General features: G+C 34.6%; 1 protein-coding gene across 1 annotated transcript in view; it reads right to left on the bottom strand.

Moving 5' to 3' along the window:
* DNAJC1 (DnaJ heat shock protein family (Hsp40) member C1) overlaps window positions 1-14,569 on the bottom strand; it is a 113,219-nt gene that overhangs the window by 50,112 nt on the left and 48,538 nt on the right. The window contains exons 6-7 of the mRNA XM_080382354.1: window positions 13,632-13,725; window positions 3,822-3,912 (exon numbers count right to left, since the gene is read on the bottom strand). Of these exons, the coding sequence (XP_080238480.1) occupies window positions 3,822-3,912; window positions 13,632-13,725 (185 nt within the window). The remainder of the gene's footprint in view (window positions 1-3,821; window positions 3,913-13,631; window positions 13,726-14,569) is intronic.

Raw genomic sequence — 14,569 nt, 5'->3', positions numbered from 1 at the left:
ATTTTATAATCCGATTACAAACATTAGAACACTATATACAAAACAGCGCCCAATACTTACAGCTATATTGGAAAACTTGAGTACAGAAAATCCACAGAAATTAAGGGCTAAAGAAATACCTTACATAAAGAAAACCTGCAGATAAATAAAACCTTTTTTTAAGCACATAAAAATGCTAATGATAACCAACCGAAAGCTAAAGCTAGAGAAATCCATAGTGAAATTGAGATATAACTAACAGTAAAATTAATTGTTGGAACAAGCCATGAAGAACAGAAGGCATCTCAAGGTTTTCTGATCAATATTATATCTTAAATAAGATGCTAACAGCTGAAGTACATCACTGGTACAAGTCAAACAAGTCAAGTCATGAGAATCAGTATTTTTCACTGATTTTTGCCTGTAAGGGTCTGAAATAAACATCATGCTAAATGATCTAGTGATGTCTTTTATCTCTAGGTTTCATAAAACAATACACAAAGCTACCCAAGCAGCATGCTGTATTCCAAGCTGTCTGGAAAGGGAGAACCACCAAGCCTAACCAAACTTGATCAAATGTATTAAAGGGTTCACTACAGTTCTGGATGTTTCACAGCAGGTATTCAGTTAAGAAGACATGCCTTACTATAAAGCTCTATACAGAGACAGAAACACCACTGTAGACACCATCATAAAGCCCCAATACAGAAAGAAGGCTAGTCATGTAGCTATAGGGCTAGTAACTTTGTAGTTCAGTTAAAGCTTGAATGATGCGGGCAAGGAAAAAACCAAAAGAACGAAGTATTGCTCAGCATGGTTTATAACTAAAAACAAAATAGTTTCTTGCCATGTATTATTCTAGATGCTTTGTACATCAGGGCAAGAATTCTGGATCTACAATGCAAATATGTCTGGTAACTGAGATACCAGTGAAGAGTTCACCTGCAATATCTAGCAGGTGCTATTTCTTTGAAAAGGCTTATTTTAAAAATAAATTTAAGTCTTTACATTCAAAGTCTGGGAAAACAAACATGAGAGCATAAACTAAGAAAACTACCAAAGCTAAATATAAAGAAAGAAAAATAGATGTGTTTCCCCCCAGAAAATGCACGTGGTTGAAAGAGGACCAGCAGAACTGCTAGAATTTGTCTTGGTAACTACTCAAATCTTGCCATTTAAGTTTAAAAGCTGATAGTCATCTGTCCTGACAATGTATCCCTAAGCCTTTGCAGTGTAATGACTACTCAGTTCAGTATATTACATCCCATGGCCGCGAGGAACAGGACTATCTATTGTTACAGAATCATTCCCTGATGCAGGGATTATACATGTGTGATGTTACAGTGAGAGGTTAACAGAAACTTTATTCATTAAAGCACTTTCATTTTAGAATATTTTTTTTGTCCTGGTATCTAAATGTGGAAAGAGCATCAGAAAATGTAAGGCAAACCATTTCTATTTTTGTACATAAACCATCCAGTTATCCATAATTCACACAAAACCACATGCCCTAGAAACATAAGGTCTGTATTGTAAGTTGCTATATTTTTGTGAGGTAAAGTTGTTATATGTTACTAAGGGACTAATGACAGTTTTGAATGGATTAAGAAATGATACAAAACACTGTAAAAGGGCCAGAAAAATAAATCAAAATTGGCATAATATTGACTTACCAAGAAATTATTTTTTCATACTCCTTACCGAACACAGTACTTTAATGACATCCCGATACTGTTTTGTAATGTCCTCTCTTTCCTACTTTGCAAATTGTATTTTCCTCCTCCAGTACCCTTTTCTGGTTTTTAGTTGAAGCTGCCTACAGTAATACCACACCATTTCAGCAGAAAAGCAGGTAGACATGGGGGTAAACTAGCAATTAAGTAATGAAAAAACAAGCACTGTAAAACAGCTATTGCTAATCTGCATGAGACCCATCTATCTAATTAAGTAAATGTAACTGCCATTGTGAACTTGAATTCCATGGATGGTCTCTAAAATTAACAAGAATGGAGGCAAACAAAATGCACATTTGGTGATTTACAACCTTTCTATGCTAATTATGAAGTGACAATGCAGAACAATATAATGAAATAAGCAAATTTAACAGATGCTTTGCATGCAAGCTTCAGTACAAAAGTATGTAACTTTTGCCTATAGATACATAGATGCACCTCTTGTTCTTCTCCTCAGAGTCATTTCTTTTAGAAAAAGGTAACTGACAGCTCATTCTGCTGCCCAGCAACAGCACTGCTATGGCTGACCAAATTAATTCCGTGCCAAATTTCAAACTCTGCTAATTACAGGTAGTGACTCTCAGTCCTTCCTCTTGCTCCCTGCCAGCAAGCCTACCGAGGGAGGGCAGGATGCCAACTGGCCCCTGCTCTCACAAGTGACATTGGGTCACCTGGCAGACATGAGGGTCACGCTCCAATGTCACACCCAGCAGCACGACAGGGGACAGGATGGTGCTTCTGTGAAAGGTCAGGGATGACATGGAGGGGGGAAGCATGCCAAACCTGCACCTCTCACATGTGGGTACTTCTACTGGAGGCAATCAAAAAAAGCGACTCTTACATGACACCTGGCAGAGGAGAAATACTGAAAAGTTCACACACTGTCTTTCAGTGAAGCACAGGAATGTGCACACTACAATTTTAATATTTTTATACTTTCACTTGCCCTGCTGCTTTCAAAAACTTGTCCTTTTTAAAACATTAGTTCACAGATTTCAATGAAGAACATATGCCAGCTATTCTGAACAACAGCAATATGTTACTATCTGACAATTTAACAAGTTTGTAATAACCCAAGTCAAGACCCTTTTCAAGAGCCCATGTTGTGGTAGGTATCTCAAACATAATGGCAGGCCTCCCTAACAAGCATTAAACACACTCTTTTGCTAGATTTGGCCTGGGTCCATGGTTCTCACTGAGCTACTAATGTTATCTGTTTTCTCAAAACAGATTCAGCTACAGATAAATTGGGAATTATTGCTGAAACTGGATCTCTTTGCTGATTTTATAAAATTAAGCTATTTTGTAAATATAAATAATGCAGCTGTATTTTAAGTGCCTAAAAGCTTATGCATACTCAAAGCTAGTAAATTATTATAGGACACTCGATGCACTTGTCAGAATAGAGGAACTTAGAAGCATGCACTTAAGTACAGCAAATAAAGCAAGCACACACATACAAACACAAAAAACTTTTAAAATTGTCTTCAGAAGAGGGTAGGTTTAACTACTGTCAAAAGCAAATAATTGAAAGAAGAAAAGTCACCTGTAATTATTCTGAATACTTTATTAAGGGAAATGCTAATTGCATTCTCTGGTCTTATAAAAGACTGTAAAGACTTTAAAGCCTTTATTTCAACAATAGCATGAATCGACCTCCAAAGTCTGCATCCATGCTTTTGGAAATTCAAATTACATTCAATTTTTATCACTAAAGTCACCTCAATATACACAAAAGAATTATTAAACATAATTTAAAAAAATATCTGCAGACAAAGAATACAAGAATGTTCAAAATTCAAGAGGTCACTTCTGAAAATGTGTACTTCAAGATCTATACGTTTGAGATCTCCCTCTCCTGTAAAGCAACATTTCTAGCAAGTATGCTTTTGTTACAATATAACTATCAAACATAGAGTTTTATGCTTCTATAGGAATAAGCCCACAGCCTACTGCATAATTAGTCAGAAAATTAAAAGCTTATTTAACAGCTGTACAGAAATATATAAAGCATGTATTTTAGAAGATTATAAAAATGTTTGTTCATATACATCCTGTGTAGTAGGTATACCATATTACATCTTTATTAAGACAGTGGTAAAAACTCACTCTGAAGTGTCTCAAGTTCAGCCTTAGCCAGGGCATCTTCTTTCGCCTTCATTTTTGTTTCTTTATATTCTATATATAATTGTCTGGCATCCTTTAAGAAAATGTTGCAATGGCATTAGCATCCTTATACAAGCAAGTTATTGCAATGGCTCTGTTTTAAATTCTCAGTTAACCTTGCAAAATAATTTAACACACATTCGTTTCTCTGAGTTACAACAATTTTCAGTATTGAAAGTATTTGTTTAGAATGTAGAATTTTTGCATAATAAAGGTTTAAAGTAATAGCATTGATATTGTATACTATGATGATCAATGAGAACCTGAAAAGCAAAATGGTTAGAAAACACATTTCTGATCACTACCTACAGCTTTGTAAGAGGTCACGTACCCGCTCTGCTCACATTAGCAATCTCGAAGTTCAAGGAAGAAAGAAAAGTTTTAAATTAGAATAGTGTGTGCAGGGACAAAGGCAATTGCTAGGCAGCAGTCATTTTAGTGTGAACTTATTATGGTAACACTTACTGCATGTTCCAAAATACCTAACTTGGTTTGGTGTTTTTTGGGGGGATTTGGTGGTGGGGGTTTTTTTTAGGGGTTTTTTGTCTTGTGGTTTTTGTTTGCATTTTTTGTTTTTTTTTTTTTTTTAAATCACCTTCTACATTGCTATTAAAAGTGTTGACTATATTAAGTTTTTTCTCCAAGGATTAGATTAGGTTCTAATCTGAAATCTATTTGGCAAGTTTACACATAAAACTAGAAGTCCTGTCACAAATCTCACAATAAGGTACATTTCCAAATCTGATGAAATAGTAATTATAGATTTGCATTGAAAGCTTTCCAATACGAACAACCAGATCGCTGAAGTAAGAGATATGGAGAGTTTTCTTACTCTCATTTACCAGTTTGAGATTTCTATACTCATTCAAAAACAATGAATCTGGAAAGTCAAAATGGACAAATCATTATTTGCTATTTCCAAGCATGCAGAAATTCTATTGTATTAAATAAAAATTAATTCTAGTATTAGAAAAACTTAATTTTAGTACTTTATAGCCAAAAATATTTTTATTCTTGTTATTACATTAATAGTCCCATGTTTTACATAGAGGGTTATTTTGATTTAAATGTAGAACGTATTGTAAAATATCTTTTTAAAATATTTTTAGCATTTGAACTAACATCATAAATTTGAACAAAACCTGGTCTCATTAAAAATTACATAAGACATCTTAATAATTTTTTTTAAATAAAAACTGAGTTAATTAGTCATTATTGCCACCTCTAATGACAGAGGTCATCTAAACCCATTGCTTCCTGAAAAGATACCATGACACAACAGTTCTTTGTGTTACACTGACATCTACCCCTTCAAAGATACTTGAGGGCAGTGGGAAAACACAGGACAGAATCAAAATCCAGCTCTGAGCAGAACTTCATAGTGTTATGGAGATGTCTCACCGATACAAGTCAGCATGCCTGAGGAACAACTCTCACAAATTCCCAGAAAAGACCAGTAAGGTTTCATCTCCTTCCAAAATACCTCTTCTTGCTCTCTATTTGTCTTTACATTTTGGTATGGGAAATGGGAAGTTACACTTCTCTGCCAGGTTTACACAGATCACTGTGCACAGAATTTGAAAACTTGACATAACTTTTTGCTGCTGGAACATAACAGATGAGGGCATCTCATATGCTTACAGTTTTGGTTTTACAGATGGGGAAAAGGGAGTTTTGGTGGGTTTATTAGAATTGGGGCTAAAAAAACCCATGTGTAGGTGGTACAGGAGGACTATCATTAACAGCAGATACGAAGACTTTCAGGAAACATACTCAGTTCCTATGTTAAAACACTGAATTACAAAATTAGGATCAGCAGTGGTTGTCTTCTAAGTTTACCTGAAATATGAATTCCCTATCACTTATGGAAACTTCTCTTGTACTCTCCAGTTTTGGACCATTTGCATTGTTAAGAAGCAGAAACAGCCATAAATGTAATGGTTAACTTCTGCTGTAAGTTTGAGATATTTGGGTTGCCTGGCATACACAGGACACAGACATATTGACATCCAAAAAATGCTTTTGTTTAAGGCTATGATTTCAAATTGGTTACAATTAACTAGCATTTAAATTTAACCCATTTGACACTGAAAGCCAATATTTGATGCTAAATTCTGGTGTAAAATCCATTATTGCTTGTGGGATCTCCAGACAGCAGGCGCTAGGGGGTAACTGCCAATCTCTCCAGCACGTCAATCATGGAACAATTGGAAATGTGGCTCAGAAGAAAATGAGACACAATAGCTGAACAACAAAGAAAACTAGTCAGAAGCACATAAATGAAATTTAGTAGCATTGTTGCTTTACAGATATAAAATGGATTATCACTGCAAATGGAGTAATACGCAGGTAACAAAGGCAACATTACTCTTTTATCTTATTAATGGCAGTTTATAATGGCTGACACCATAATCACAAAAAAGGGGAGACTGCACATTTTGAAGCACACAAAAATGTACACATATAAAACAAAGAAAAAAAAAAAATCAATCAACATGGATTCTGAAGATTTGAAAGCCAAATCTTTCCTACAAAAACATAAGAAATGGCTCTACAGGTCATAAAGAGAAATTAAAAGACGTACCTGAGCAAAGATTTTAGCCACAGACACAAACTACATGGGTATAAGACCTTGTAAATTAAAATGAAAAAACACTGGAAAACAGTTTAAAAAGGAAGTTTTTGAATAAATAAAACTTCTTCTGCCCTAACATAAATAAGCACATTTCAATTCACTCCTCATTAGTTTTCAACAGTATCAGTCTAAAGAGGAATACTCGTTTTCAAGTCTATTTAGTTTCAGTAGTAAAAGTATTTCAAAACAGATTTATGTTCAGATTTTTTATTTTTCCAAAGTGATAAATTTAAGCAGTCATTTTGCCTCAATTCAAAAATTTTAGGGCCCTAAAAACATTGGCAATATAGATACAGGCTCCTCCAATCTGGTGATCCTTCCCAAAGATGCAGTAACGATTTCTCTTTCAGAGGATCTTTCCCCAAACAGCTCAACATACGTGAAACATCAAAATTTTGTATCTGATGTACACTTCACCTTCAATACATGATAAATGTAAGAAAAAGCAACATTTTTGTCCTTCTGGGGGTGGAAAGGGACAGAGAAAAGACACACAAATGCAAAGCTTGGAACTGTCCTAACTAGAAGCTCTAGCTTACCTAATCAGAAATACTTTTTTCTCATTTGCAAGAGTTTGAGAAGTTGTCAAAAAAAAGAACATCAGCACAAATACATTACTCTTCTATACCATCAAAGCAGCAATATGCATGTAGTTAAGCAAAAAGAATAATCAAGAGGGTTAATATATGCTGGTTTATTATACTATGATTTCAAATATACACTTCCTAAAAAGGAACATAACATTAAAAAGTGTATTAGAAATGCAGAATTCTGCTATTATATATTTCTAAATTATATTTCAGCTGTAAAGTATAGGAAGTTCCTGTGATTACCCTCATATTTAATCAAAATTCTCAAAAAGTGTTGTGGAAGAAAAAAATTGACAAACAATTAACGTATTTTCAATATTTTAAGCACAAATAAGAACCAAGAATACTGAAAAATTCTTGTATTTCTGTTCCTTTTTATATAAGTTCTCATGTCAATAAATTTGAGATTGCCAAGACAAAGCTAGACTTGAGTTACGCAGAAATACATAATCTTGGTACTGGACTTTTAAGGTTGTTTTTGTTTGGGAGTTTGGTTGGGGGTTTTGGTGTTTTGTTTTGTTTGTTGTTTTCAAATCAACAGATACAGTATTTAAACTGTATTAATTTTGGAACTAAAAACTTCAGTTCCGAGTAAGACTCTGTCACTCTGGCCTCTCCTTGAATTTTGGGGAGGGTGATGAGGTTTTGTTCGTTTGTTTGATTTGTGGTTTGCTTTTTCCCTCCTCTCCAGTTAGTCCTCCTGACTTTCTGGTCTACCTCAAGAAGACTAGAGATTAGGAGAAATAAGACAAACATTAGAAACAACTTGCTGTATTGACCATATGTGAATCTTCATGACAGATTTTGTGATAGAATCAACTTCACATTTTAGTTCTCTGGGTGAGGGACTAATACAAACAAAACACATCCCCTCAGAATTTACAGTTAACTGGAAACTTTCCCACAAGCATACTTCAAATCAGTGCATTGAAAATAATTGTCTGTGCATTAATTCTTATTAAATCAATCTACAGACTTAAGAGAAATACTTGTATAAATTTCATGAACTAATTTTTTGGTCTTTTGAGTACAGGTTCTTGTATAATTTGTACAAAAAAAAACCAAAGAAAAAAGTCAAATTTACAGCAACATCTAACCTTCAATTTGCTGTTTCTATGCAATAAAAATGCCAGCCATTATACCACAGTGAAAACACTCTTTTGGATGGGTTTATAAACTAGTATTACCAACATGTTATGCCAAGAAATAATGTAAAAGAGGAAGAGTTAAACAGTATTTCTCTTTGGCATTTTTACATGTTTACTCAAAGGCAAAGTAGTAAATAAATAGGAATTGCATTATTTCCTCCTTTATAATCAGAAAATCATGCTTTGACCTTGGAATAATACCAGGTGTGGCCAGGCTTTCCAGCTGTGTGTAGCCAAGCCTAGGATGCACTGGGTGACCAGCAGCATCTGCTGCGTGTTCCACATCCACAGTGGTGAAACAAAGGCAGCCAGAAGGGGGAACTGAGGCCAACACTGCAAGGCCTCCTTGGGACCCATTCACACCCTGTGAAACCTCATACCACAACAGAACAGTACCACTAATTGAGAGCCAGTATCACCTTATGTACAAGTGCTACTCTTGAAGCTACACTCAGCTAACACGTGTGCTGGGATATGCAGACATACATAAAGTGATTTAAAGGAGCAGAACAAAATTGGGTGCCACAGAACAGCAGGCAATTAAAGGCAAATAGTGTCTTATCTGTATTTAAACGTTTTACTATGCAGCAAAGCACATTCTGTCTCCAGAGCCTCAGACAGCACCCTGTTAGACATAAATTATTTTTGCTCACTTGCATACACCCAGAATACTTGTTTTACCATCTACTCTCCTCTGACCTGCTTCTAAGCTTCTAATTGACCTTGGGGTCAAGAGCTGCATCCCTACTTTCGTTCTCCCAGCAGCTGCAAAATAGCAGCAAGAAACAGAGCAAATGGGCAATCACTTGTGCCACACGTCCTGCAACTGCTTGCTCCCTGCAACTTATATCAACATTGGTGCTGTACAGTAAGTTGGAACACATCAAAACCCTGTAAAGTGGGAATTAAGGAGATATTTAACCTTACTGACTTGAGTAATCACCTTCAAAAATATCTTTTAAGGCACACATTATTAAATGCAATAAATTTTATTTTAATCTCACATGATGATTTTATATAAAGTCATATGTGAAGACAAAAACAACCCACATAAATGTTTGCTGACCTAATCAAATCTCGCTTAAAAGCTAACTTTGCCAAAGGAGATGCCCTGCTGGCAAAGCCTCTTGAGTTTAATAACACATTGCCAATCCATTTAAGGCCAAAGCTGAACCATCTCCAAACAGGTGCTGAAATGTAATCATGGATTAAAAGAAAACCTGACGAAAAAATGCCAAGAAATTAAACACCTCTGGGTCACTAGTTTGAATCTATTCCAGGCTACTAAATCAGCTACAGTAATTACCATCTGGTAGTCTACATAAAAATAAATTACTGGCCTTTTTGTTTTAATTCACTTTGCACTACACTACGGTCTTTATAAACAAAAGTTTCAATTGTAATTGAAAGCTTTGTTGATAATCTCACTAGGTTATACCCAGTGCAATTACATATTGAGCTTGAACTGCCTTCTCATTACTGGCAAGCCACCAGAAGTTCTTCCAGCATTTCACTGCTAGGGTGTATGCACTACACCTACACTATTATAGATAGAAGGTAATAGAAAACTATTTTCTTAACAAGAATCCGTTTCTGTCTGAACCAAACAAAAACTCTTTCTGCTTCATTACAGTCAGGCCAAAAGCAGACTTATAATTTAACTAATAAAAAATATTTCCTAATGCTGACTGGCATTAATGAAGTTAGTGTAAAAATAAAGACATTCATAGCTAAGCTTCACCACATCAAAGTGGAGGAAAAGTAGTTGAAAGGAACACTAACACTCCTACCTTCAGTTTTCTGAAGGAAATATTTTGTGAAAAATATTTAACATTTTTAAGACAGACCACTTTTCTTAAGTTGTATGTCTGCACATCCAAAGAAAAAAACTCTAGTCAGCTGTTCTGGGAATAAACTACGATTCATAGATGACTGTTCTCCCACTAACGAAAAGCATACTTAACACGACTGTCTACTCTATTACATTCACCATTTGAACTGAAATTCTTGCACAGTACATTCAGCTGGTTTATTTCTCTGTAAGAACTGTTTTCCGTTCCAATAAACATTTTAATTGAGTTCTGTTTCTTTTTTTTCTCCTTCTTCTTTTATTTATTTTTTTAAAATACATAGCCTTCTTCCAGGTCATTCTCCTGAAGGAGTAAACTATAAATGACCTTAGAAACAATTTGCATTCTTTTTCTACCTTTTTATTGAGCCTACATTGTAAGAATTAAACTTGGTAATAGTCAAGTGTAATTTACATTCCAATTAACATTTCTCTCACACCACAGATATTTGATTTACGATACATTTTATGTATTCTTTTCTCTTTGCTTCTTCAAACAAGCTTAAAGATGCTGCTTTCACCCCCAAATTTAACTAAACTACATGTGTGGATATAAAACCTACATAGTCTCTCTCAAAATACAATTGTCAATAGTTAAAAAAAAATCATTTCTCTCATCCTCCTCTCATCCATTTTTCTTCCAGTTTCTTGACACAAAATGTAGACTACGATAAAATGGCATAGGCCATCAGAAGGGCATGCAAACAAAGCACTTTTCTTCAGTAAAGACCCACCTTAATTATTTTAAGTGCCTCCTTCTGAAATCTGACATTTTGAAGGAGGAAGGGAAGTATAAGACAGACACTCAATTGGATAAATGAGAGCCAGGCACGGACAGAAGCTCAACCTGAATCCTCAGACAGAGCTGTTCTAAGTAGAATATTCACATTAACTAATGGGGGGAGAGATGGATGCTAGGTAGAAGGAATCCAAGCAAGATCTTGCAAAAAGTTTAAATTGACATCTTGTGGTTTTTGTTTGGTTGGGGTTTTTTTGTTGTTGTTGCTGGTTTGGTGGGGTTTTATTGTTTTTTGTTTGGGTTGGTTTGGGGATTTTTAATAGATTCCGTTGAGGAAGAAATTGTGTACAGAGGCTGGCAGTTTTGTTTTCTTAATTTGAGGAAGCAGTTCAGCTATTTCACTGACAGAGCTTTGAAAAAAACTCAGTGGCAGAAGCAACATTTAATTAAAAGTATTGCTAATTCTCACCCTTTTCTGTCCCAAATGGGGTTCATTTACACACGGATTGCATTTTTAGAAGTTAATCTACAATTGCATTAGTTGCAGATGAATAACAGCCAACTTTGAAAATAATTTGTTGGCTCTTAAATGACTGAATAAATCATTTAGATTAACTCAATAAACAACTAAAATCTGTAGCAGCCATCCTTATGTCAACCATTGTAACACCTTGTTAAATAATTTGCATGTGTAACTAGCATATGTAACACTACTCAGTATCTGTTGGAGTCTTTATCTTCTAGATAAGCTGCCCTAGTGATTCTATGTACACTAAAAGCATTTAAATAAAATCTCAAGCCTATGTCAGTGTTTTATCAAAGAGAAAAGTACTTATAATCAAAACAGGATCTCTGTTACTAGGGTACAATCATGGAAGTACAGCTATCTTTTTGCTGTTATGTTAGTAACTGAAGGCAGAACTTGCTAAAACCTTAAATACAACTCAGACACATCTTTGGCCTCTTTTTAGCTGGCTAGCTACCACATACAAGGTAGCTTTTGAACTGCTGTTTCAAAAATCATCTCCAACATGAGGTCACTGCTGCTCTTACGCTCTTCAGAAGTAGTAGATACTTCAAGTATTGTTAAATAATAAAACTCCAGTAATTTATTTCAGTTACCTGAAGATTACTTATATTTTTATTGTATTTTAACTTACATAATCAGCAGGTCATCTTAACACCATAAAACGTGGAGTTAAGCAGTAGTGCAATTTGGGGCAATTTACTCTAGAACCCCATCACTTCCTCCATGCTCAAAGCCCTTCTGTTCTGAACTCCTCTGCATCATGCTTCCCCTGCCACCAAATCCCTGCTTCCTGGTTCCATTTTCCATGAGTTGCTAGATAAATTAATAGTAGTGGGGGAAAAAGCTAACCGATTTAAAAACCACAGCAAGAGGAATTGGCTAGGCATCTACAAAATGCAGAACACCATATCTGTTGTATTCACCTTTTCTGCATATTCTGGCAGACATAGGAACTGCTTTTTGAATAGCAAATCGGAAGCCTGTTACACTGGCTTCTTAACATACTATCTTAAAATTGTAAAAATGAGAAAATGACTGCTTAGAAAAATTCTAAGTCATCCTAATTTGTAATTCTTCCTGAATTTTACTACCTTCTGTAGTATTTGTAATATTATGCAAGTAAGGCAAAAGGGAAAGTACTATAAATATGAAGGAAGTTTCAAAAATGCAGCAACAGCAACTGCTGAACTTAATTCTTTTCCATCTGACTCACCTCAATAAGGGATGAACATCAAAGCTTAATTTGGACACAACAGTTATTTTAATTAAACATCATAATTTTTGCTTTAAAAACTTGCAAAAAGAAAGGTTTCTTTAATAAAATAGACACACAGTTCTGAGAAAACTTTTAAAAGAGGAAGAGATACTAACTTTTGCATTTCTTTGTAGGAAAAGTTTAAGGTTATAAAAGCAGATGCTGAAAAGCCAGACTTTAGTAAAACTTATAAATGCAATAAACAGTTTAGGAATTTATGAATTATGTCTTTTTCCAGCTTGAACACAAGACAAGAAACTGAACAGTGATGCTATTTACATGTCAGAATTAATACTAGTATTTCTGTAAACCAAAGTAAAACCCACCTTTCATTCCCTCATCCATATCCATTAGCATTGACAAGGGTATTAAAAACAAATGAGTGTATTCAAGGGAAATGAAAAGAAAGAGCAAGTGGTATTAAAAAAGTTATTGTGGTAACTGATCAGTCAATACTTACACTGGCTGAATATCAGCTACATTTTCCAGTTTATAGAATTAGATTTAAAAAACACAACCGTGGGCAAGTCTGCCACACTTAAAGGCATGGTTATGATTTGTTACTTTACCTTAGTAATTTCAGGTATCAATTTGTCATTACCAAGTAACTTCAAAAAAGCTCACTTAATCAGAAAAAGTAATTTCACTGTTTCCTCAAATTTAAATGACATTAATATTTTTTTATGAAAGTACAGCATTTGCCTATTTGCAATAAAAATATTTTTGTTAACAAATCGCTTAAAAGACATTGCTATTCTAATTAGATGAATATGTATCACCCCTCTTCCATAATTTTTTCTTCTAGTTTTTGTCTAACTGGAACTGCTACTGAATTCCCTAGCACATTAAGATTAATATTAATTTAAAAGATTCATATTTTGACAAATTTATTTGCCTCCAAAGATTTTAGCAAAAAATTCATAAGAACAAGTGCTACATATCTGATACCATATGTAAGAACACCATAAAGAAAAATAAAGTAATAAAACTTAAAATCAATACTATTACCTGGAATAGCTGAGGTAAAGCTTTCACAGTGAGACAGAACCATATTCCCAGCTTGCATGGAAGTAAGTCATGCCACTGTGGTTTGTCCAGTACTCTGCAAGTCAAATAAAATGGTAAGTTTTTCATTACTGCCACACAACCTCAAAGTTAGAACTTTCCCATTATCCTTTAAGATGATTAGCACTTGTCAACTCCTATAAAACTGTGTAACTGCGTAATATTAAAGAAATCTTTTCAATATTGAATTCAAAATATGTAACAGCTAACTTCTAATCATCCCTGTATTTTAATCTCTTAAAAGGGGCTTTTCTTGAAGAAAACAAAATTGTAAGCCACATAATCACTTCGGTTTCAAAAAAAAACACAAGCCAAGCCTCAACCAAGAGTTCACAAGTGCTGACAACCAGATATAAAGACTGCAGCATAAACAAAACAATACTCAAAAATTAATGTCATCTGCAGTTCACTGGAGCATTACTCACCGATGTCATCAGGAAAGACAACAGGCAGAATGGTCTCTGATCTCCATCCTGCATTGATCCAGTTCATGCCCCTACTGTGTGAACTATTTAAACCCTTTATTTCTTTCTATGAATCAATAGAAGAAATGGTGGTATCTTTTGGAGTGTCCTGAAAGTCACTGTTTCCCTATGTGTTTCTTCACAAACAACGGTGGTAGAAGCCTTTACCAACACACTTGGTTTTAAGTTAATCAGATAAAAAGCATCAAATCAGACAAGCATTAAAACCCCATGAAAATTCCTTGCTTGGTGTGGTACTAAACTAAAGCTTAAATAAACTGAAATTTGTTAATTGTAATCAAAGGCAAAAATCTTCAAAGATAAAAGAAGTTGTAAAATCTCCTAAAATCAACTTGTAGAAACAATACCCTTCTGTAAGCCAGATACGATCAATTCAGCCTTTTATCTTTCAATTAT

This window comes from Falco punctatus, assembly GCF_963210335.1.
Source record: "Falco punctatus genome assembly, chromosome: 4".
NCBI lineage: Eukaryota > Metazoa > Chordata > Aves > Falconiformes > Falconidae > Falco > Falco punctatus.
This window is presented reverse-complemented; position numbering and strand designations above follow the sequence as displayed.